Below are 22,826 nucleotides of genomic sequence, written 5' to 3'. Positions count from 1 at the left end.
TGCAGATGGGATCCTCTGTCCCAGAATATTATGTGTACCACATGTACCACTCTTCATTTCTTTGTTTTATAAATTATTTTTTATAAAATAAAAATTATTATTATATTATAAACTCTAATTAGTATTTATCATTGAAAAATTAAAATTTAAAAAATTATATACCCTAACTTTGAATTAATGAACCCAAATAATCTATTATTAATTCAAATAAATATAAAAAAATAATTATAAACCCTAAATGGATGAGTGAACCCTTGTTAATTATCTTTATATTATATAAAAGCATAATAAATTAAAATTGAATAAAAAATAATTTAAAAATATAAAGAAATAAAGAGTGGTACACGTGGCACACACTATATTTTGGGAAAGAAGATCCCATTTGCTAGGTATGAGTTAGTGTCTTTTCTTTCTTTTACTATTGACGGTTAATTCTCATATCATATTGAGTTACTTTACTACATTTTTCATTGGATTTGTTTTGGTGTGCTGATGAAGATAAAATGTTTGAAAATGTGGATAGCCAAAGGATTCCACCACATTTGATTCTTATCATCAATTCATCATAATGTAGAGATGGAGGCACATATAAAACTTGTTTTTTCATAATACCTAATGGAATTCTTCGTGCATCTTTATGCTATTTAGGAAACAAGATTTGAGTTGCAATTCAAAACAATAGTCATAGTTTTTATATTATCCATCTTCTCACCGACTTGTGTAATAATTTTAGAAAATGGTTGATAGTTAAATAAGCTCATTAGTTCTTTTTTTTTTTATTAGAAAAAGAGCTTTTATAAAGGAGAAAAAATCTAGTACGGGAGGTACCAAACCAAAGAGTTACAGCAAAAGAGTCAGAGGGCCAAAAGAGCACCAGGAAGAAAAATTATTCTCCCAAGCACAAAAATGAAAAATGTTGTTCCAACTCTACATTCTAGCAAAAATTTCCACGAGAGTATTATGAATGAGCCACTCCTTGCCTTGGAACCTGCTTTCATTTCTACACCTCTATAGGACCCAAACTGTGCAAACCCACAAGGATTTTAAGAACTTCTTGCTCTTCTTCCCAGTCCCCAAGTTTGAGAACCACTGAAAGTGCGCTTGGATCTCCCGGGGCCGAGCTGACTGGAAACCCGCCCATTTCAAATCGCCGTCCCAAACCGCCGAAGCCTTTGGACATCCAAAAAAGCTCATTAGTTCTATTTGCTAGATTGTGATTCTTGTCATTGTTCATTCATCGCTGAAAACTTTTGTGGATTTCCCTGTTGATTTACTTTGACCTCTTCAATTACATTTTTAAGAAAACTAAGGACTGCCATCTTTATATATATATGCGATTAGCAATCATTATGGTGGTCTGAGTGAACCATTTTGTACTTTTTTTTATAACCTTATGTTGTTGATATTTTCCACATTTTAATATATGCGAATATCTACACTTATAAGATGTGTGCTAGTTTTACATCTAAATTAATTACCTTTAAATAAAGAAATATGCGAATATCTACACAGATTATTATAATTAAAATTGAAAATCTATTGATTGACACCAAATTAAGTTGGTTAATTACTTTAAATATATAAATTCTTTAAACAAACTAGCATTTGCATCCAGTGCAATGCACGAAAAATAATTTTATATTCTATATTTATATAAAATTGATATTATTATATTTAAAAATTAATTTTAACTAAATATATTTGAGTTGAATATTGAAAAAAATAAAGAAAAAATCACAATAATAAAAATTGATATTATGAAAAGGCAAAAAAGAGTATAAGTTAAAAAAAATAAAAATAAAAATAACAATAGAAAAGAAATGAAAAATAGATTTATTAAAGGAAGATGAGAGAGGAGAGAGAATGTTTTTAAATTTTAATCTTTAAATAAATATAACTTTTACATTTTAAATCAAATATTTACATAAAATATATTAAATTAAAGTTCTTATTGTGATCTTTAATTTGATATGCATATTAAATATTGTATAATTAGTCGAATTTCATAATTTTAGAAAGAAATAAAACAAAACAAAAAAGAAAATAAAAAGAAAAAATATAGTTTACAAATAAACTTTCAATTTTATTATAACTACAAAATTGCCATCCAATTTTGAAATTGATTTCCAATTGACAATTGTCTTTTTAATATAGTATAGTAGATTAATTACATATACATATATCTATATTTAGATATATATTAATTTAATCAATAAATTAATTAATTATTCTTAATGATGATATTGATAAAATTTTGGACAATTAACTTTTATATTGAAGAAGTTAAATTGGCAGCAGCTAATTAAGCAACGATCCACAGTCAGATGCGAAATCAAGAGCAAACACCCAAATCTGCAAATTTGAACTAGCTACACATAGATTTATTTATAACAAGTTAAAGAGATTGTTAATGTAGAAATAAAAATAAGATGTTTGAGATGAATGCAAGCTCCGATCAAAACCATAGTTGTTGAAGTTCCTAAAGCAGACGATTGTAGAAAAGAGGGAACTAATTTAAGGGCAACATGGTTTAGCATACAGAGCAGCAGAGTGAGTGGATAATCACGATTCAAAAGTGTTGGTGGAGGTGGATCCATCTTCTTCCTCATATGGCTGCTTGGAGAGGTGGATATGGAAATTCATGATGGAACCAACAAATTTCCAGCTCTATCCTCACTTCGATTCTGAAAATAGCAAATCTCAGGTACAAAAACAAATTACGGTTGAAACTGATAGATTTCTTTATGGGCTCAATTTTGTATACAAGGAATTGTTACCATAGCCCTCTGCCTCTATTTAAGTAAATATGGTTGAAACTCGACACAATCATATAATGAAGGCGAGAGCTTCTGGATGTTGATGATTCTGCGGTTTGCACTGAATATGATAACATTTCTTTCTTTTAATTCACTCAATTTAGTTGCTTATTCTAATTATAAATTATCATTTTGTTTTTAGAGTTCTACGAGTGCCTTATTGCAAAATCGAGTCAATTGTAAATGCATTTGAACAATTCTCGTAGGCTATTTTAATTGGCCTATCTCCATTACATAATTGAAGCAGCCATTGTTCAACTTTCAACCTTAATTTAAACTTAAACTAGCAACAGACTAGTATATTACACACTACTATTTTCAGAAAAACAAAATACTACTAAAAAAATGAAATGTCAATCAAGGCGAGACTGGCGGGCGCGGAAAAGTCACTGGAAAAATCAAGCAGACTGTGATTTGTGAAGCAACCTCATCTTCAAACATTTATATGTGAGTGTGTGTGTGTGGCCAATAGGGAGCTAGTAAACATGATAATTGAGGCCCCATTATTTATAACCACCATGGTGTTGGAATTATTGGGTTTACTCACAAAGACTTCCTATTCCTACAATCTCAGATTTGCTCTACACCAAAATGGAGCACCTACCTAAACAGGAAAAGCAAGAAACCAAAATGAACAAGGGGCCTCTAGCTCCCTCCCTCAAGCTCTCTCTCCCTCCCCCCGATCAGTCTTCTCTCTCTAAATTCCTGTACTCTATCGCTGTCGTTGATGATGATCGATACATGTAATCGGCTTGCTTTTCTTAATTTCTCGTGATTGTTTTTTTGCAGGACCAAGTCTGGGACTTTTGAGGATGGCGATCTGTTGGTTAACAAAGATGGAGTCCAAGTTGTGTCCCAGAATGAAGTCCAAACTGTATGTATGTTATTTATCTATTTCATGGATGATTTTATTTCAATTCATCAATGGGTTTTCATCACAAATGGATATTAGATGAGGCTTAGTGGCATGCTAATAATGCACAAACTTTGAAAACGAAAATTTGATTTGTATGGCTGTGATGTGTTTCAGTCAACATTAATTCAGCCATCAGATGACCAGTTGAGCTTAGCAGACTTCGATGTTGTTCGAGTCATCGGTAAAGGGAATGGTGGCATTGTGCACTTGGTACAACATAAATGGACACCCCAATTTTTTGCTCTCAAGGTATTCAAACTAACTACATATATATATAATTACACAATGCTGTCCTAACCATAATCCTTTACTAATCAGGTTATTCAAACCAACGTAGAAGAGTCTACTCGAAAACATATAGAGCGAGAACTCAAAATCAACCAATCTGCAACGCAGTCCCCTTACATTGTTGTTTGCTACCAATCTTTCTATGACAACGGTTCAATCTACATAATCTTGGAGTACATGGATGGCGGATCTCTTGCAGATTTTCTAAAGAAGGTTAACATGATCCCAGAGCCATATCTTGCAGCAATTTGTAAGCAGGTGGTAATGTATTTTGTTTGAATTTGAATGAATTGTGAATCTCTCTCTAGTATTGTCAACTGATGTTATGCTGTATAGGTACTGAAAGGCTTGTGGTATCTTCATAACAAGAAGCGCATCATCCACCGGGACTTGAAGCCTTCGAATCTGCTGATAAACCACAGAGGCGAGGTGAAGATAACGGACTTTGGTGTTAGTAAGATTCTGGACAGCACATCTAGTGTGGCGGATACCTTCACTGGCACGTACGTGTACATGTCCCCGGAGAGGATCAGTGGAGGCAAATACGGTTACAAAAGCGATATTTGGAGCCTCGGTTTGGTCCTCCTCGAGTGTGCAACAGGGCAGTTTCCATTCTCTCCACCACAGGCGGGAGGGTGGCCCAACTTCTACGACCTCATGAATACTATTGTGGATCAACCTGCACCTTCTGCATCTTCTGATGTCTTCTCTACCGAGTTCTGCTCTTTCATTTCTGCTTGGTACGGTACTTCATTTTGATGAGTGTGTGTTTTTCAGAGTATCTATATAAGTTGGTGTGATGAGTTGTGTTTACATGATGCTTGGCAGTGTGCAGAAGGATCCGAAAGATAGGCTGTCTGCAAATGAACTTATGGTGATTGTTTGCTTGATTTTGAATGCTGATGATATATGTATGTATGTTATGGTGGTTGATGATTAATGTTTATGCAGGCACATCCTTTCATCACTATGTATGACGAGCTTGGTGTTGATCTAGGCTTGTACTTGAGCAGTGCAGGAGCTTCCACATGCACAATCTAACCAACCCATCATCTTCAACTGTATCTCTGTTTAGGACTTCAATCTTGACAGCTAAATGTTTAGCAATTTGCTAGTGGGACAGACCTAAATCCATACAAAAATTTCATAAAATTTTAGATAAGATAGTATACCGCACAACCAAGTCCAAAAATTTCATCATTTCCATTTTAAATTCTTCTTTATGGAGAGAGAGAGAGACAAAAACAACTACGTGTCCATCAAGTGATCCAAACGCCCGATAAAGAAACAAGCTTGGCATCCCAGAAGGCTGGCAATTTTTACTACTCGTTTCACGATTGAAATTCAGATCCCATTAGTTGTTTTCCATCCAACATTGCCTAAGTTGCTACGAGATTTAATGTGTATTTTTCTATATTTTGTACGGTCTTGAGTAACTCTTGTACTCATTTTTGAAATAATACATTATTTAATTACCTTAAAAAAAAAGGGACAGGGCCCAGTTGGAGGACATATGTCCGATCCCGTGATTTTAATTTGAATTAAGTAGAGCATCGTCATTCTTCTTATTCATCTTCCTTTTATATTCTATCCATCGCATAAAATTATATGCATAACTTGTCATTTCTATTTGTCACAGTATGTACTTTTATTTTTGAATATTATTTCTTATTTTTTAGTTTTAATATTTCAATTTTTGTAATATATATCAATTAATTTATTTACAATTGATACGTTGTGAACTTCTTTCTTCACTTGCAATATTATAAATAATTTGGATTTTTTATTTCGCTTGTAAACACACTCAACTAATATGTTAAATTTGTGTCAAGAAAAAAGTATGAGCATTACTGTGGAACGGAGAGTGGTATTTATGATTTATCTATCTAATTCTGTTGATTTTGGCCTTTTGAAGTTTTTGGTGTGACACGCATCAGCAATGGGGGCTTGGAACTGGGCTCGAGCCTCCCAATTCGCGAGCCCACTCCTCTCCAATGCTCTGGGCTAAAAAATGTAGCAAGATGGGCGCGTATTATGCACCTTCCATTTCCGAGCCCCCCTTTACAAATTTAAGAGCCAAGGGTTGGCTCTCCCATAATAGAGGTGGGCTCTTAAATGATGGGGACCACATTTAAGAGTTCACCCTTACTTTTTATTGTGGATCTTTTCATAAAATTATAGGTTCGTAAACAACTAGTAACTCTTTTTTTTAGATATGAAAACAAGTAACTTTAGGGTGTCTCCAATAATATATACATAAATTAGATTAAAAGTTGGAATCCAATTTTTACATCTCTAACGATTAAATGTGAAAGTTAGAAGTTGGAACAACTTCCAAAGATTTAATTCAGCTTCTTTCCTTATTTTTTTTAGATCCCCTGCAATTTTTATTTTCTTCATTTTTATTTTCGGTTTTTCCTTTAAACATTTTGTTCTCCATTTCTTCTCTCTTTCCATTTACTAGTTTGAATTAATATGTATTTCGATTTTTAGTTATGTATTTCATTTAACGTAATTTCAATTTTAATTAAAATTATGAAAGAATTAATTTATTTTATTAAGTTATTACATTTATAATTTTAAATTATAAAAATTTGGGGTGGTGTGGTACTGTTCACCCGCTATATTCACTTCTTTTTTGGCTTTTTTTTGTTAATATGTTATTATTCTTGATCTTGTTTTATTTGTATAATTAATTTTTTCACTCTTAAATATTTTGAATGGTATTAATTTTTTAAACTTCATTATTTATGTTTAATTTCATTTATTAATAGATTTTAAATAGATTATAAATAGAGGGTTAGTATTATTTGTATTGTCATTTGATGATAACATAAAATTACAAAATAATAGAAGACATTATGCAAAATTATAAAATTACAACAACATAAAAGGACAACAATACTTCATTCGTCCCATAAGAGTGCATGATTGTTGGTGAAACGAGTTTTAATAAGTTGGTCGACAAAAGTCAAGGAACAGACTCATCACCTGTTTCCATCTTCACAGGAAACAAAAAAGGAAAAAGAAAGAGGTCAAGCTCATTATCACTCCCACTTATCACTATTACCAACGTGCAACATCAGAATAAGGTCTAAAACTAAACCAATAGCACCTTGCTAGCAGAAATTTCAGCTAATAGGTTGCATCCATTATCCTCATCTCAGAGACAATGCAATGACATTTATATCATTTTACAGAATACAGAACCGTAATTGGCCCCATTTTTAGAATATTCATATTCACCTTGTGACGAACTTGGCATTACAAAAACGAATACAATCAAAGAATGGCAGCATGCATACCTTCAGACATGCATATCTGTCACTATGGTGCCTCTTAAACTTCGTGACACGCTTCTTCACAACCTTCTTGTCCAGCAAAGGAACAGCCATGGCTTCTTGTTGCGATGCAGCGGCACAGGCCTCTCCTACTACTTGTGTCCCAAGTTCTACAAGAATATATGAAATCACATAGGAATGATAACATTTGCTTGCAACTTAACAGAATCAAACTGCTTAAATCTAGCAAGATATGGCAACAAAAGCATAGTAAGTCAGTTCTTTATTAAATCAAGGTTTGGAGAATACAAACACTTGAATAAATGAGTTTAAACAATAGCAAAGACAGACTAAATACACATCACATAATTAGTAGCATTAGTCCATAAAAATAACCTCGCAACTATTAAGGTCAGCCATGTAGTTCTCACAATGCTATTGCCTAATGCTGGCAATATTTTGAAGCATAAACGAGGCAAAAATCACACTAATAACAAGGCAGCCCAAGTATAGAATTCAATCAATACATATTCTGAATTCTGAAGCTACAACAGATGAACACAACACCCGGTTATCCCCTTCCTTATTTCAACAAAAATAGTAATATAATTCAAACGTTGATTCAGCCCATTTGCTCAAAACCATCAGAAAATTAATGAAATTCCAGAAAACAAATAGAAAGTCCAGACAAAAAAAGAAGAATTTTGAAAAGAATATTCAAAATTTAAGACACAAGCAAAACCCTAGATTAATCCCCCAATCGATGAAGTAAGCAGATACCTTGAGCTGAAGCTTTTGGCCTAGAAATTGAAGAGAGCAGAGCAGAGCACCTTCAGAGAAGCGTTTCTGAAGAGAAGCGAACCTGAACCAAGAGATCCAAAATCTGAACTTCACTTGTGCAGATAGAGCTTCGATTAAAAACCAAGAAAAAAATTACAATCGAGTAATCGAGACACAATGGAAACGAACTACAAAGGAAGATCAAATAATTTCGAAGAATAGACGAAAATCAAGATTACCTACGTATTTTGCAGATTATTCGCTTGGGTAGGAATTTCTGAACTTGGAAAATTCTTCAAGACTTCTATGTGATTTCACTATGGATCCAGATGGATTATTCCTTCTCAACCTTTCACAAAACTCCGGTGTTGTTGGGCAATGGTCTATAACGGAGATTCGTCGATGAAATAGCATCGTTTTCAGCAGCAAGAGTTCGTCCAGATTGACCGCATCACCAAAAAATCACAATTTTTGAATTGGAATTGGAGGGTAAACTTGTAATCCAAAAAAATAATCTGATGCACTGTAGAAGCATGGAATTTGTAACCGGGGGTGAGCGACGGATCGGTAAGATCGCAAGAAAGGTGAAACAGTGATTTTAGCCCGGGCCCGACGGATCGGGCCGAGCCTTATTCCCGGGCTTCGCGTGTTACTTATCCTAGCTATCAAACACTTGAATAACCCAAGATACCTTTCTTATATGGCTTAATTCATGCTACCAAACACATGGTATTTGTTATTGTGTTCATCTGTTGGCCTAATGTATACTAATTAATGACTGAGGCAATAAAAAATTAGGTTCTAGTTCACCATCACTGTGATCTTTTTTAAAATATTTATTTCTCCTATTACAAGAATAAAAATAAAAATGACTTATTTTTAGCAGTATGCAGTAGGACAAAGATCGCCCAATTTTCTTTCCTACCAAAGAAAACTGCCTATAACATTCACCAAATATATTGGTGTTGAACAATACAAATCTAGCAGGAGACGAAGCAGAAAGATGAATCCAACTATATTACATTTGATGGGCTATAGATTATAGTATCTTGACACTAAAATCACTATATTTTTACCTGCTGCCATCTTGAGATAAATGAATTTTTACATTAGCCACACATTTTCACAGTGGTAATCACAGCAAGCACTAACTTCTAATTCTGCAAAACAAAAACAAAAGTATGAACTAATTACAAATAGGAGCTTACCAACTAGCACAAGTCCTTCCTCAGCAAGGTTCACCAAAAGAGCCAAGTCAAGAACAGTGGGTGGGAAGGCTGTGATGTTGGAGAATCGGACCTTCACAAACACGAACTTTTCAACAGTCTGCTGCAGAGCCCTTTTAGTAAATTTACAAGATCACAGCATCTATGAACTTAAGCATTGTGATTTCAAAGATCCAACAACCATATTGCCTAATGTTGATAAAAAAAACAATAAACCAGAATATCCCAAGAGGATGCATCCATGTATACCTGAACCTCGGAAGCCAGTAGAATTTCCACCATCCAGAAATGTGACTCAATGCATGCCATGCTTACCTTTTAAGTGGAAAACAACCTTCGACAAACTTCACATGTAATAATGGATGACACATTAAACATCTATAACGGGTTAAGAACAGAAGAAATGCAATAAAGTCAGAAGGCCTAATAGAAATGATAACCTTTTGGTTTCCTTATACTTGATTTGGCCCATATTCACGAAAATCATTTGTCTTATAGAAGCAGAAACATGAGATTCTGCTCATTGGGTTAAAGCTAATGAAATACAGAGAAAAAAATGCATCATTCAATAGTTGCAACGAACTCATCTGTACGATAAAGAGATTCTGAGACACACAAGCAAATGCATATGAGCAATTTGAATCAGCATTATAAAATAACTTATGCCTCTTATAGGTTTGAGAAAGAGCTTCAAGCATCTTGCTTCCATAAATGGGACAGAATAAGCTCAGTGAGAAATATGAAGCAAACCACCAGAAGAATTATCAAACGACAAAAAACTCACTGTGAACAAACTCACATGCACAGAATTCCTCAGGACAGGGCCGACAGGCTTGACTCACAGCAACAAGTACATCCACAATGACAGGTATGGGATGCAAAATAGCCAATAAACTTTAAGAACCAAACCATGCAAATACGTTCAGATTAGTGGCTTAAAATGAGTAATCAGGACTCTAACTAAAGCTTGATCATTATCTAAGCCTGATGAAATCAAATTAAATTGATCAGAAAATTCTTCATACCATAAATTTAGAGTATCGTGGCATTTCTAAGAATAAAAAATATCCAAAGTAGTCCCATGACGTGATGACGAAAAATGTAACAAATGCATCAAGGCAAAAGAATGTAGATCAAATTAATTTCTTCAGAAGTGGCAGCTGGATAAGAACATAAAACCTGTAGGATATTCCAAATGTCATCTGTAACATGAAAGCACTATACCTCATTCAGTTGATTTCAGACTTCAAAAGGAGCATAAAACTTTTAGTTCAGTGTTGAGTATATACAGTGCAGAAGTTGGCACAAAACCATTAAGTAAACCTACATAAATCAACAAGAATGGCTCTAGATAGTTTGATTGTCATGTTAAAAGTGAATTTAAACTATAGGCCCCAATAAACAGTTACCTCAAAGCAAATCTAATTGCCTATCTCCCATTCCATACATCACCACTTACCTTGACCGCCATGATATGCACTTCATACTCCATGGCACAGGATGGTCACAAAGTCAGCATATGATCATCAAAGCCTTCACGTCTGCAAGAGGTTAGAACTGTAGCGACAGTGAAAACTGACGTAAAATGTAAGTCCCATGAATAAATACTAGATACTCACAGGAGAAAAACTATGAACACCTCACAGCTAGTACAAGAGTGCTAATTCAGCAAAAGCATGATTTTATTAGAATATAAAATTTATGTACAGGGGACATCCTGATCTGTAATTGCTACAACGAAAGTAGTGTTTACTAAGACCTTACAACTGAGATGTGGGCTTATATGTCGAACAAAAAGATCTTTACAGTCAACTGACAACAGCCTGATTACGAACATAATCCTTCAGTAGGAAAAAGAGAAACTCCATAATCACTCAAGCCGAGCTTATGGTCCAGACAATGGCATGAACTCAATTGTCACTGGCCAATTCATGGCAACTGTTCTTGCTTTTTTCTTTCATTAATTGTATATAAGGCACAGGAATGTACAACATTGACATCTCAAACCATCATATTCAATTCTGTCAGATCATCCATTGGGATTCCGAGGCCACCAATACAATCATTATCATGTAAGCCCTCGTCCTCAATATTCATCAACCATGATCCTAGGTCCTCCCCGTGTCCACCTAGATCATCAGTAACACCTAAATCATCCATATCAGGCAGTTGCAGTCCAGATAAATCAATTGGTTCCTCCAACATGTCATTGGAATAGTTGTTATCCTTGCCAAAGTTACTTGGGTTATTGTCACTTGATTTAAGTGTTGCTGATAATATTCCTTTTGCCTGTTCTCCCATATTTCCCAGAGAACCATTGACTGAAGCAGACAAATGAGTGGTTTTCTGCTTGGGTCTTGCCTTCGACTTTCTATCTCCTTTGGCAGTGGCTGATACAGTGCGGCTAATTTTTGTAGTTCCATTTCTGGAGAAGGCCTCTCTGTTGTTTCCTTTTCCCTCTCTGTCCCTCTCACTCCTTTTTCCTTTTGCATTGCATGAGAGAGAACCACCAAGCCCAGTGCTGATAATACCACCTACATTATCAAGTAACACTTCCCTCCTTTTCACTCTATTTGACCAACTGTCTTCTTTAGCAGTAACTTGTTCAGAACCCAGATTGTTTGATGGGAATACTTCAGAAGAATATATATCCTGATTGTTCGAACTAGGGCTCTGTTGTGCGCCCAGAGGAGCTGAGAACACCACAAAACAAAAGTATTCATATAGAGAGAAGCACTTACTTTAAGGAGAGAAGAGTATTTGCAAGGAATAACACAACTGAATGTTTATAAGCATCCTGCAATTTATCTGGGATTTACCTGAAGTTCTAGCTTCAACAGAGCATCCAGATGCTCCAAGATGCAGTTTTCCATACTCATTATCAGTGCTGGAGTTCAAAGGTTGTCCATCAACAAGGCGGGATACACCAGAAAGGAAAATGTCCTTATACAGAGGATCATCAAAGCAGCTCTTTCCCGTCTCCTCAAATTCCCGGTACCGGTCCATAGTCCGCTTAACAAAAGTTAAGGCTGCTTGCTTGGCCATTTTACCACTGGCACTTTTCATCCCATGGGCATTAGGTCCACAGCAACTCTGTAGGAAAGAAACAATTAAGAATCCAAATTAGGTATAGCAGAAATAGCTACCAGTGGTATTAGATTGAATTTTGAAGCAGAGTAAGACAGAACCAACTTTAAGAAACAACCAAATATAGAGGCAGCTGATATTACGATTTCTATTTTTGCTTTCATAACAACGATAGCTATGAGCTTGTTTCATTTTTCTGGGCTTTTTTTTTTGTTTTTTTCTTTTTTTATACTTTGTGTTTTCACTCAAATGAATGTATGGATTTCAGAGATATAGACAACAGAGAACATAAACCATTAGATTGTTATTGCTCGTTTCTTTTCAAATGCACAACGGTATGTTTAGCTTCCTCGTTTGTCATAGAGTTTTTCCTTTGTATCTTTTAATCTGAGTGAAGCAATGCCCATGTGAATAGAGTACCAGACATGAAATTCATATTTGTCAACTGCAGATAGTCCAATTTTTACATACACAAGCTTTTCAAAATATTATGTTTCCTGAGTAGCTAGTGCTCAGAGTCGGAGGCTCTCAAAATTGGATTTATTAAGAATCTTTGATAAATAAAATGTTCTCAGGTATCAAAGTATGAGTTTGTTGGTAGGAATTTCATATTTAAAATATTACTAATAAGACAGGATATAGCATTATTGTTTTTTATACTAATAAGTAATAAATAGTCAATAGTCAACTGATTCTCTAAAATTAATTCTTACATCAATATACTATAAGGATGATAGAGGAAGAATGAAGATGATAGTGATTACCATGTACTTCTCATAGGCCATTCCCACAAGTTTGTTAAGAGCATGCCCTTCAAATTCCCTACAGTAAATGAAGGTGCTCAAATTATAATCAAGCAAGATAAGTTATCCGGGTATCATATTTTTGAAAATGAAGAACAAAATCTTACTTTTGCTGGAGCTCTTTAGCATCAGTAGCAGAACAAAGAAGTTTGCCAAGCAAGCTCTTCTTCCGTGAAACCTAGATATAAGATTAACAATAAGAAGTAACAAATTCAGAAGGGTCCACAAAGGAAATTCAAAAATATATAGAACAATCCAAAATTAACAGTCATCCTAACTCCTGATCTACATTAAGCATAATTAAAATAAAAAGTCCTTCTCTTAGAGGTTTCAAGATGAACCCAATACTATCAAATGCCAGTTTCGAATATATCTTAATAAACAGTTTTCTTTTAGAAGCTAAATCAAAGTTAGTCAAAATTCAAATTTTGTGCCTGGTTAAAGATCTTAAACAAGATTCCAGATATATCTTCCTTTGGAAGAAATTTATCCGTTCCTTTATTTGATTTTCTTTCACCACACACATACGCACAGATGAGGATAATGGAAACGCGCGTATCACAGTTTTTAGCTGGCGTTTCTCTTAGCACGTGGACCAAATGTGGCAATTTTTAGGTAACTTTTTCTTATTATGAAACTATGTACAAATGATATTACCAAACAAATACAGGAAAAATATATATATACTGAAAAAAAATCCATTGGAAAAGCTAAACCCTTCTTGATTTGTTACAGTTTCATACTTGAATATGTGTTACCTGTTGCTGGTACTCCTCATCCAACCTAGTGATGTCTCCACTTATTTCATCTCCACTCTGTGCCACATAGATCAGAAGAGCATATTAACAACTTAATGTGAGGCTTCAAAAGCAAAAGAGAATAGAAGAATGTGCACTAGATTAAAAACCTTAAAGAGAGAAGACCTAACATACCACTAAATCTGGGTAGATTCCTATGCTTTGAACCTCCATGATTAGTCTTTCATTTATTGACATATTTTGATACTGATACTCGGAACATATTGTGCTAGGTATCAATTGGTCTGTGTGTAAACCATTTTGTAAGTGATTGCAGCTTGGATAACCTGTGCCAGTAATTGACATAATGTTCTGCTCCAGTTCGTAAAATGATCTTCCATTTGAATTTACATCATAACTATTAAACGTAGGACATCCAGAAGGGTCACAACTTGGTGAAATGTGAGAGCAGAAAGTATCTGATCCTAAATCTTTTTCAGTCACAAATGAAGATTCATGCACATCATATTTGAGGTCCTCTTCTTCAGGAATCAAAGCTGCAATGATTCTCTGGTACATAGAAATCTCATCTGGCTTCTTCACTACTGGAGGCACATGCTCAGGGCTAAGTTCCACACTTCTTGCTTCAGTCTCACCTCTCCCAAATTCATTCGAGCCATAGTCAGGTACTAAAATGCAGCTAGCTGTATCAAGAGGATCTGGAGCAGGCGTGTCCACTGCTGTACCAGAATTAATCTGGAAGGTAGAAAAATTACAAAGAAAACTTCAGCATACAGCAATGCAACCAAACATATAAAAATGGCATCAAACTGGGCTTCAATCATCAGTACATGCTGAGCATCATTCAAGTCTTCTTTCTTTTGTACTTGCATGAAGTACAACTTGACATTCATAATGTGTGTATAGAAGGTGCATTTGTACAGGAGTACTGTAGCATTAGGGAGCATTCATAAAGTTCAGTATGAAGTATATTTAACAGACTATGATAAGAATTGTGAGCCCTATAACCCCAACTTTTATCGTTTACAAGGACAAACAGACTCCAGATGAAATGGGTAACAATAAATCAAATAGTATACATATTAACATAAATATTAGCATGAATAATTAATCAATGCAGACAGAAACTGAAGATGCCAACCAACCATCAAAAGGGTACCTAAACTGCATCACTCTCTGCAGACTCTAGCATGCTCTAGGGGAGTACTTATAGCTTTTTCTGTTTGATAGAGAATTGAAACATGAATCTTATGTATTACTCCCTCCGTCCACAAAAAATTTGCACAGGTTTTAATAAAATGTGAGCGAAGTTGTGTGGACCCTACTATAAATGGAAGTGGCAAATTTTTTGTAGACGGACCAAAAAGGAAATTGTGGCAAATTTTTGGTGGACGGAGGGAGTATTACTTAGTAATTTGTTGAAAAAGTGTTGTTCACTTCATGTAACCTTTTCCCGAACACAATAAAATACTGAAAGCAAGCTAGACTAGCGGCGATTTTTATTAGAAAAAGATTAAACAAATCGAGAAAAAGGCTAAACTCTGAATATTTGAAGTCTAGAGAATCTGCCAAGAAATATATAATCTTTTATAATAGTAAAATACAGAGTAGAAGGAGAAAAGAAAGGACTTGATAGATAGAAAGGAAGGGGAGGTTAAAAAAATCAATTTTGTATATAGAAGGTCCATAACTACAACAACCAAAGGGGTAAGATTAGTTACACATTAGTTAGCATACGATACACTACAAATGCAATTTTACACAAATTCACTCCACTAATTTTTCGCTATCCAAAGACTACATATCATGACTAGCTAAAAGTCAAGTCCATGGGCAAAATGTTGAAGTAACCCTCCTATCTTTAATCCACAACAATATGTTTCTCAGCCAAAATAACAAAATTAAGAAAACAGACAAAATACTTCCCCCAAAACCGACCACTCTCATATGTACAGTTATTACAAGATACCAAACGTATGGCAGCACTAACATATATCACAAGTAATTTCACCAAAATTCACTTCATGCTGGAATTTCGAAATTAATAGGTATGTTAAAACAAATAGAGTTCACCTGATCCTTCAAATAGGATATATTCACATCAGTGATAAAATGAAATAAAGGCTCCATCTTCTTCCAGAATGGGCTAGAGAGGGCTTGGGCTGCATCCGATAACACTAATTATTGCCAGGAGAAAATTATACAGTACGAGAGAGAGTTAGAACCTCAAACAAATAATACCAGTGTTTGTAACAGCATTTGCAGCAGCCAAAAGCTCTTCATGACCATCATCGGCACCAACTTTATCAACACATATACCAGTTATCAGAAAAGGCAAATAAACATTGGGACAGAAACAGCAAATGTCATCATATGCATTCTAAAATTAATTGATTACCAAGGAAATCTGCTCCAGTACTGATAGTAATATGCTTTTGCCGTGTATAAGCCTTCCTATCAGAAAGTTTTCTTGTAGGTGGCCTCCCTGCTCTGCTGCACAAAAAAAATCACCATGTCATAAATGTTTCTTGTACAGATAGTGCTAGTTCACATCATCAAGAAGAGCCACACCAAAAAATGAGAGCACAAAACACAACAGGGCCAACACCCAAAAAAAGTGAAGAAAAAACTATCAGCTTTAAACCTTTCAGTCTTGTCAAGACCAAGTCTAGAACTTCTGATTTGTTTAGTGGTTCCCACATTCCCAAGCTTTTCCACTGACAAAGGCAAGAGAGACCTAGAGGAAGTAAATCCTCGACCAGTTCTGCCTTGCCTCCTAACACCATCTCCGTGGTCGTCCGCATTGACTGCCTTATTTTTCTTTGGTGGTAGCAGCAGAGCTGAGATCTTCTGGACATTCTGAACACTTTTCTCATCTAGCTCATCACACTTCTTATTCTTGTCCCTTGACTTGATTTCAGCAGCACCTGATCCCTCACTTTCAGATAATGCAGCTGGAGAGATATTGTCGCCTTTTATTTTGGCTTGCTTAGGAGAATGGGCAGGAAAACGTCTCTCATTTACCATCATATCCGATGCAGCATCCATAACAGGGCCCTCATCATTTCCAGAAACAACAGGTAATAAACTAGTTCTTCTTGCAGTCCGAGAAATCTTTTGTGGCCTTTGAGCCCAGTTGGCAACAGGAGATGAAGACCGAGTAGAAGGGGTCCGTTTACGACTGTTGGCCCCAAGGCCACCAGTAACCTTGTTTGTGCAGTTAGAAAGATCCCAATCATTAGATGATACAGACCGTTGCACTGCTTGAGACATCTTAGAGACGCCACCAACTAAACCTGAGCGTGGAGCCCGAACATTAGCATTCACTTTTGGGCCTGAAGTAGGGCTACTGCAACTGATATCTTCTCGCGAATTTGCCCTTTATAAGGTTGAAAGAAAAAACAAAAGTTACACAACAGGAAGCAAAGCAGCGAAATAAGGTGAAGCAACACAATGTAAGAACAAATTTCATGCACATGGCCTAAGAGATAGTTTTCTTTCCCCCTGCAACTAACTCATGGTATGTACTGAGATTTACTTAGTTGAATTGGCTGGCCTGACCAACATTGATTCCCCAAATAGCAAGGGAAAAAAATGCTCCTTCTCCACTAAAGCCAAAAGTAGCTTAAGCAATCATTAAAGCTTGATCCAGGTCAAAAGTATGGCCTAACATCATACACTTCTTGACACATAATTCATATATTATCTGCAGTACGAGCTCAATTCAAGCGATAATAAGCCCCAAATATCCAAGACCAAAACCCAAAAGGAGTATTAGTGGCCATGATATTATATTTGGCAGCTGCAGCTTTTATCCAGTCTTCTATTCTATGCATCTTCCTTAGGATTATATTGTTTCACTTCACCGTGCTGAGGCTATAAACGGCATCTTAGATTAGTTCAATTTAACATATATAGTAACTCGACAGCCAGGCCTAGGGCTTTACAGAAAACAAAAGTTTATACCCAAGCATCATCAAGGGAAAGGCAGCTTGTACTTTTCATTTCAAGAAGAAAAAAGCACAGATTTATCAATCTTGTAATTATAAGCTACTAAGCAACTGTCAGCCATTGTATTGAACAATCAATTTCTTGACCAACCTGTTTCAACTCAAGCAGTGAAATGATTTTCAGAATTTTTACTCACTATGTTCTTTCAAGCTGTAAAAACAGCTCTTTCAGCAATATAGATTTGTATGTAATTAAATAATTCTTCGAATCTAATTATAGAAACTTAAATAAATGTATTTCCATACTTGTTTACAGCTTTCAGATTCACCCTTTCTTTCTCTTGACCATTAGGACGCTCTCTCCTCTCATGGAGAACAGAACTGTTATCAGAATCAGTCCGAGACATAGATGACCGCATGCCTGAACTGGTCTGGGAGGTAGCCTCACTTTTCCCTAGCCCCACGCCTCCATTAGCAGCGCCAGATCTGTGTGAGGTGTATATTTAAGTTACTAGGGACGACGTAAAGCCATACTCAGTTAAATTCATTTGGCAACAATAAATCTTTTTCACCAAGGAACGTAAGACAATAGAGAACAGAAGAAACTGCTGGGAAAAGAAAATACTAGATGTTTTCTGCTCAGCTATTAATTCTCCTTGGAAGACATTCTTATCAAGAAAGTACATATAAACCTTTACCTTTATGTAATACTACTAATTAATAATAATGCATGTGGCGAAAATAAAAAAATAAAAAATGATAGGACATAAAGATAAACATTAGCAGGTAACATAATGAGAATAAACCATGGAAATATCTTGGCTCGTTATCTGATAACAAGAGTCCTATTCATGCATTATAGGTTATAAGAAATAAAATTGTTTAATTTCTTAATCTACACCCAGCTTACAATTATCAGAGCACATAGATTATGAAACATCATATCTATGATATTAATGGTCATTCATGCCCTGAAAGCAAAGGTTCTCAAAGCCAGCCGCCCTTTTTTAAAAGCAGGACAGTCTCACCTCATTAATATGCATATCAATAGATATCAAGAAGATAATGTAGCATAGAACAAAAAATAGGACTACTCGTTAATCTACATGAAGAAAATAGAAATAATATTTGTTATGCACCTTATATTTATCCAACAAAAAGGAAAAAGTTATGTCAAGTCAAGCATTTTATGTTTTTTCTCTGATTCATTGCAGAATCTAAAATTACCAGTAGAAAGGGAACTTATGTATTATAAGAGTTGCTTAAACATCCACCAGACAGACAATGAAGAGCCAAAAACTTTGAAAACACATTTCGTTATTACAGCAGTATCATTGACAACAGAACTATGTTGCAACATACCTAAAGCCATAGACATCAGCCACCCTTGAACGGGCTTCGGGAATTAGACGTGGATGTGTTCCTTGTTTAGGTTCCCTATAACCATCAACTGCTTTTGTCATCATTGAACTAGCAGCATTGTCTATCTTTATACCTGTGCGCTTTTTCTTCATTTTGGAATTCTCCCAACCATCAACAGCAATGGATAAAGTTCGATCCTCACCCTGAACTGAATTAGAACTAGAGATTCTTACTGCATCCCTGTCCTTATCCACAGACCCAGGTGGTCTTGCAAGGTGATTGGCACGTGCATCCATCTAATTGTAAGGAAATATAAAGTCAGGCCCTCATTAAAATGGTTTCAGTGCTCAATTTTTAATCAAGTATGAAATAAAGTCCAACATCAATTCATGACAAGAATACTATGGATAAACAAAAAACAATTAATACCAGATTACCAGATAGGCAAGCAAAAGTCCAAATTTGACGGAAGCATGCAGGTCATTCAATATATTGTATTGAGTAATTTTTCCTTCTATATCTCAAGCATAAGATAAGAAATAGTCATCGTTGAGTTCTTTTTGAAGAAAAATATAGAATTCCTGTCGGAAATTGCACAGAGAAACAAAAGAAGAAAAAAACAAACAGTGGCAATGGGAAAGAAAGACAGAAACAAACCCTAGCATCAGCCATAGAAGTTCGAGTGCGCTTGCTTGGAATGGTATTCTTTGTCCTTTCTTCAGACTTTTGTTGCTCCAGCTCAAAACCACTTGCAGTAGCATGGTTTTGCAATCCCATTTTCCCAACACCCGCTCCAGATGCTGAACGATCAATCGACAACAATGTGTTGGATCGATCATTAGACAAGGCATCCAACCGGGATCTCTTTCTCGATGGAATAGCAGGGAAACACTTGTTAATTACTGATAAACAGTCATTGAATATCTTCACGCGTTCCCTAATGAAGGTGGAACATTATAATATGCTGCTCACTTCAGATGGGAAGAAAAATAAGGAGAGGCTAAGATTAATGACAATTACCTAGCTTTAGTACCACTTTCCCGCACACCAGATTTTAGGCGTCTGAGATCGTCTAGTGAGGGAGAAGTTAGATGTTTGTTTTTCGAAGATGCAGGAAGAGAATCTTCTAGTGGCATGCCAACAGCAGCACTTGCAAGCCGCTTAAAATCTGCTGGCCTATTCAACTTATGATCTACGACCATAGACTTTGGATCAACACGCACACAGTGGAAGAAGTTGAGTACATCATTCTGAGTTACCGAAGAATTGCTTCTTGTCATATTTGGCAGACTTGATAAAAGTGGGTTCTCCAAGTTCTCCCGAAAGCTACCTGATCTGTCCAGTGAGGCGGCACCATAGGAACCACGGTGGCCAGATGTATACAATGGCCTATCAGGACTACTGGAAGAGAGATCAAATTTGCTAGATGCTGACATGGCATCAGTTTCCACACACTATCTGTGTTGAGAAACCAGTTAACACAATCTTGCATGGCAATGTTGTATAACTAGAATCTATACGCATCAAACCAATGCTCAGAAGCGTTGATCGTGACGACAGGACACTGACAAACCTGTGCCTAAAAGAGAACCAAAATGCATGTTATATAAAGATTTACCTTAACCCTGAAACCAAACTGCAAATGCATTGCAAGTCCCACATAGAAACAATGATGAAAGGCAGTTCAAAATGAAATAAATGAAGGAGCAAAGCAGGAGTAGACACAGAAAGTTAAATCACAGCAAGTGGAAGACACCCATCACCAAACATTTTTTTTCCCATAATCTACATGTACAATCTTTAAAAATAGAAAGTTATAAATGCAAAGTTTCGATCAATATTATCGAACACTGTATCCAGATAATTCGTGCTACTGTCTTTAACTCTATACCGAATCTGGAACTTCTATATGGACTCCTAATCTCTTTCGCCGTAACAACTATCTTGAGTTCTCTAAAAGATTTATTCTTCTTACAGGACAAGTCTAAATGCTGATCCTTCATGTTAAAAAAATTGAGCTCAATTAATGCTGCCATAAAAAATCCACTTAATTAACCAGCTTGCATTCATAATTAGGACTACTGACTTGTTCAAAATTTATATTTGCACTATCCATTTTATCTCCTACAAATTTTAGAAGCCAAAATAAATGCTTCTCGTCACACAAAGCTAAGAATCACTTCTAAAAGTAATGTGTACTCATGATTTTCTCAAGCAGATTGTACTAGTCATAAGTCATAACAGCCCACATCAACTACCAACAGAAAACAATAATTGCACTGTGTGATCAAAAGAAAAACCAGCAAAATCCATTGCGTTTAATGAACTAATCACCAAATGCTCAGATTCAAAAAACAGTAAGTTACCATAACCTACTATATCTGACAGCTATAAAATTTAGAAAAACAGCACTAGTCCTTTCAGAAACAATTAGAAAAAAGGGTACCTGCAAAGTTAACTTTTTGTTAGAATCACTGTTAAAATCTTCAAAAAGACGTTTGATCTACAAAGCTCCAACTCGTAATCTCTGCAATGATAAAAACATCTTAGACAATCGATCATCCATAAGGGTTCAATTAGGGTTTTGAAAAATCACATAATTTATGCAATTATAGAACAGAAACAATAATTTACATGTACGTGCACGGAAAATTAATGCCCAGGCAAAATTCAATATGAAATTCTTTAATATAATGGGAAAATAATTACCTGAATTTTCGAGAGAAGAAAAAAATACTTCAAACCACCGTCGACAGCGAGTCGTTGATCGGTGAAGGTAGAGGTCGGTCCATAAATCAAACGAAGAAGATGTTTTATTAAATAATTCTTTTCTTTTTTTTTTCCACCTGATTTTGGCCCGATATTGAGCCCGAATGGCAATTATTAGGTGCTGTTTGTACAAGTAATATTAGCATTTAGAAATTAGAATCCAAAAATGAATCTCTAATAATTACTATTCATTGTCCTTGCAAAAAAAATACTATTCATTGGGAATTATGGAATATATCTGGACCTAAGTAATCTGGGAGAGAAAAAAAATACTATATTTAAAAGATTGGGCCACACATTTGAAATCTCAGCACCTGCCCAAGCCCAATTGCTTCGAACATTCTTCCTGTATCTACATTAATAATTCTATTTTATTTTTGTTTATTATATTTATATAGTTAATCGTTCATTGTTCGAGTAATAGTTTGTTAAAAATCACTTGGTAATGCGTCTCAAGAAAAAACGATCACTTGGTAATGATGGGTTTAATCACGTGGTTAAGTTCATTTTGGACTACCACTTATAAAATTGATATGTTGAAATTTTGATACCAATACTTACATGAAATTTAGAATTCACCGTCAAGGATTATATGGTTTCGAAGTTTATTGTATGAATTTAATTTCGAAGTTTATGGGCAATAATAGCTCGAATATTGATAAGTACTCCCTCTGTCCCAATGAAAGCGGCGTGTATTCTTTTTTTAGTCGTCCCATTAAAAGTGGTGTATTTCCTTTTTTGGTAATAATTTTACATTACAAACAATATAGCCCCACACACTTTAACATTA

At 35.3% G+C, this 22,826-nt stretch overlaps 2 protein-coding genes and 1 long non-coding RNA gene across 11 annotated transcripts; 1 reads left to right on the top strand and 2 right to left on the bottom strand.

The window, feature by feature from the left end:
* The first annotated feature begins 3,270 nt into the window (after positions 1–3,270).
* On the top strand, positions 3,271–5,182 carry LOC130987027 (mitogen-activated protein kinase kinase 2-like). Of its 3 annotated transcripts, none has more exons than XM_057910590.1 (7): positions 3,271–3,523; positions 3,606–3,690; positions 3,847–3,981; positions 4,051–4,278; positions 4,357–4,760; positions 4,849–4,894; positions 4,972–5,182. In XM_057910590.1, exons 1-7 carry the CDS (start codon positions 3,408–3,410, stop codon positions 5,059–5,061), a joined length of 1,104 nt encoding a protein of 367 aa, XP_057766573.1. In that variant the 5' UTR covers positions 3,271–3,407; the 3' UTR covers positions 5,062–5,182. The 3 variants fall into 3 exon arrangements, with proteins under 3 accessions (XP_057766573.1, XP_057766582.1, XP_057766589.1); XM_057910606.1 differs by having other exon boundaries at positions 3,506–3,523; positions 3,606–3,694; XM_057910599.1 differs by having other exon boundaries at positions 3,333–3,694.
* A 1,926-nt stretch (positions 5,183–7,108) lies between these two features.
* LOC130987024 (uncharacterized) lies at positions 7,109–9,278 on the bottom strand. Its single transcript, XR_009089540.1, has 3 exons — positions 8,321–9,278; positions 8,082–8,209; positions 7,109–7,471 (listed from the first exon to the last, which is right to left on the bottom strand). It is a non-coding gene; the product is annotated as an uncharacterized LOC130987024 (long non-coding RNA).
* A 1,693-nt stretch (positions 9,279–10,971) lies between these two features.
* LOC130986986 (uncharacterized) lies at positions 10,972–22,142 on the bottom strand. Of its 7 annotated transcripts, none has more exons than XM_057910536.1 (16): positions 21,977–22,142; positions 21,714–21,794; positions 20,288–20,846; positions 19,925–20,204; positions 19,268–19,563; positions 18,212–18,391; positions 16,600–17,334; positions 16,354–16,448; positions 16,197–16,256; positions 16,029–16,117; positions 14,130–14,690; positions 13,941–14,012; positions 13,305–13,375; positions 13,159–13,216; positions 12,127–12,400; positions 10,972–12,000 (listed from the first exon to the last, which is right to left on the bottom strand). In XM_057910536.1, the coding sequence occupies exons 3-16, from the start codon at positions 20,701–20,703 to the stop codon at positions 11,309–11,311; spliced, it is 3,879 nt and encodes a 1,292-aa protein (XP_057766519.1). In that variant the 5' UTR covers positions 20,704–20,846; positions 21,714–21,794; positions 21,977–22,142; the 3' UTR covers positions 10,972–11,308. The 7 variants fall into 7 exon arrangements, with proteins under 7 accessions (XP_057766519.1, XP_057766533.1, XP_057766555.1 ...); XM_057910550.1 differs by having other exon boundaries at positions 20,288–20,840; XM_057910572.1 differs by having other exon boundaries at positions 13,956–14,012; positions 21,977–22,141.
* Positions 22,143–22,826: the final 684 nt, after the last annotated feature.

Source organism: Salvia miltiorrhiza, chromosome 1 (assembly GCF_028751815.1).
Source record: "Salvia miltiorrhiza cultivar Shanhuang (shh) chromosome 1, IMPLAD_Smil_shh, whole genome shotgun sequence".
Taxonomy (NCBI): domain Eukaryota; kingdom Viridiplantae; phylum Streptophyta; class Magnoliopsida; order Lamiales; family Lamiaceae; genus Salvia; species Salvia miltiorrhiza.
This window is presented reverse-complemented; position numbering and strand designations above follow the sequence as displayed.